Source organism: Macrobrachium nipponense, chromosome 3 (genome assembly GCF_015104395.2).
Source record: "Macrobrachium nipponense isolate FS-2020 chromosome 3, ASM1510439v2, whole genome shotgun sequence".
Classification (NCBI taxonomy): domain Eukaryota; kingdom Metazoa; phylum Arthropoda; class Malacostraca; order Decapoda; family Palaemonidae; genus Macrobrachium; species Macrobrachium nipponense.
The window spans coordinates 127,959,559-127,960,934 of record NC_087202.1 but is presented as its reverse complement, the minus strand read 5'-3'; the positions used below and the strand labels follow the sequence as shown (position 1 = coordinate 127,960,934).

Below are 1,376 nucleotides of genomic sequence, written 5' to 3'. Positions count from 1 at the left end.
TTAGGCGTGACGTCCTGCAGCGTAACGCAACGTCCAACAGCGTTACTGCACAGCCCAGGAGATCTGGACGGCTGCAGAGCATGCAGCTTCGCAACCATCGACTCGGCGAAAGTAGCTAAGCTTGAGACCTGGCTCAAGCCACCAATGAAAACGGAGGCTCACCGCCACCAGCCAATAGGAGATCAGCATGGGGCAGACCCCCTGCTGACGCCCCCAAATATAAGGAGGACGGACACTACACCAAAAGCTTCACACCTGAGCCCTTACGATGCTTCAAATGTCAAAAGTTTGGGCATCACAGCAGCGGCTGCAAAGGACAAGAGAAGTGTGGGTTATGCAGCCAGCGGCACCCCACCAAACAGTGCCTGGTCACCTACAAGAATGGTAAAGAAGTGACAAGCAAATGCCCCAACTGTTCCAGCCAACACCATGCCTGGAACAATCGCTGCAGTGCAAGATTGGAGCGAGTTGCAAGGATGAAAGGCGTTCTTCCCCCTTCGGAGCCGACTCTGAAGCCACCAAAGCAAGAGACATCGAAGCCACAGCAAGTACCCACTGCGCCACAGCAACAACCACCGCAAAGACCACGGAGACAACGTGATGCACCAAGGAAGAAAGTCGATTATACGCCGATACCAAGAATACCTGCGCCATTACCTTCAGCAAATCCTATTCCACCTTCAAAATCCGATCCTCTCCCTTCCCTCACCTGTTCCCCAACCCCAACTCCTTCCTCCTCCAGAGTTCCAGCCAGTGCCAGCCGAGAGAGAACCGAAACAGCCAGTGACTGTGTTACGATCACAGTAGATGGGATCCTTATTCTCTTTGAGAAGTTGACAGGAAAACCTATCGACAGGCACACCTGATATAGAATCCTCGGCCTAAAGCAGTTGCTGTTCGATTCGAATAAGCAGCTTTTTGCAAAATTCAACATGACATTGGAAATTTTTAACTTCCTCAGAGAAAGTTAATTCTTTGTAGTATTCTCCATAGAGTTTCTCACTTTTGCTCGATCTAAAATTTTTTCCATTTTCCTTCCTGGTTTTCTAAGGCTCAATCAGGACTTTCTGCTGTAAAACTTTCTCTCATACTTATGGGTACCGTAAGGTTTAATTGGGTTTGTAACCCTGCCTGTCCTTCTCTTCCTTTCTTTTACATCCACCATCTTTTTCTCGTTCCAAATCACATTTACTGTTATGGGCTGCTCGTAGAGCAAGAGCCCGTGCTGGCATTTATGGCAGCTTAATCTTCAACAACACCAAAAGCAGTCCACCCTCAGCTTCCTAGCCTAGAGGATGTCTGGTTGCTCCAGACGAAAGCTCGATTCAAGAAAGAGAGAGAGAAAATTGTTAATGACTTTGATGACTATGGTGTCA

The 1,376-nt window shown here is 48.4% G+C and overlaps 1 protein-coding gene across 1 annotated transcript; it reads left to right on the top strand.

Annotated features, from left to right (window-relative positions):
• The first annotated feature begins 476 nt into the window (after positions 1–476).
• On the top strand, positions 477–866 carry LOC135222499 (uncharacterized). Its single transcript, XM_064260581.1, has one exon. It carries the CDS (start codon positions 477–479, stop codon positions 864–866), a length of 390 nt encoding a protein of 129 aa, XP_064116651.1.
• Positions 867–1,376: the final 510 nt, after the last annotated feature.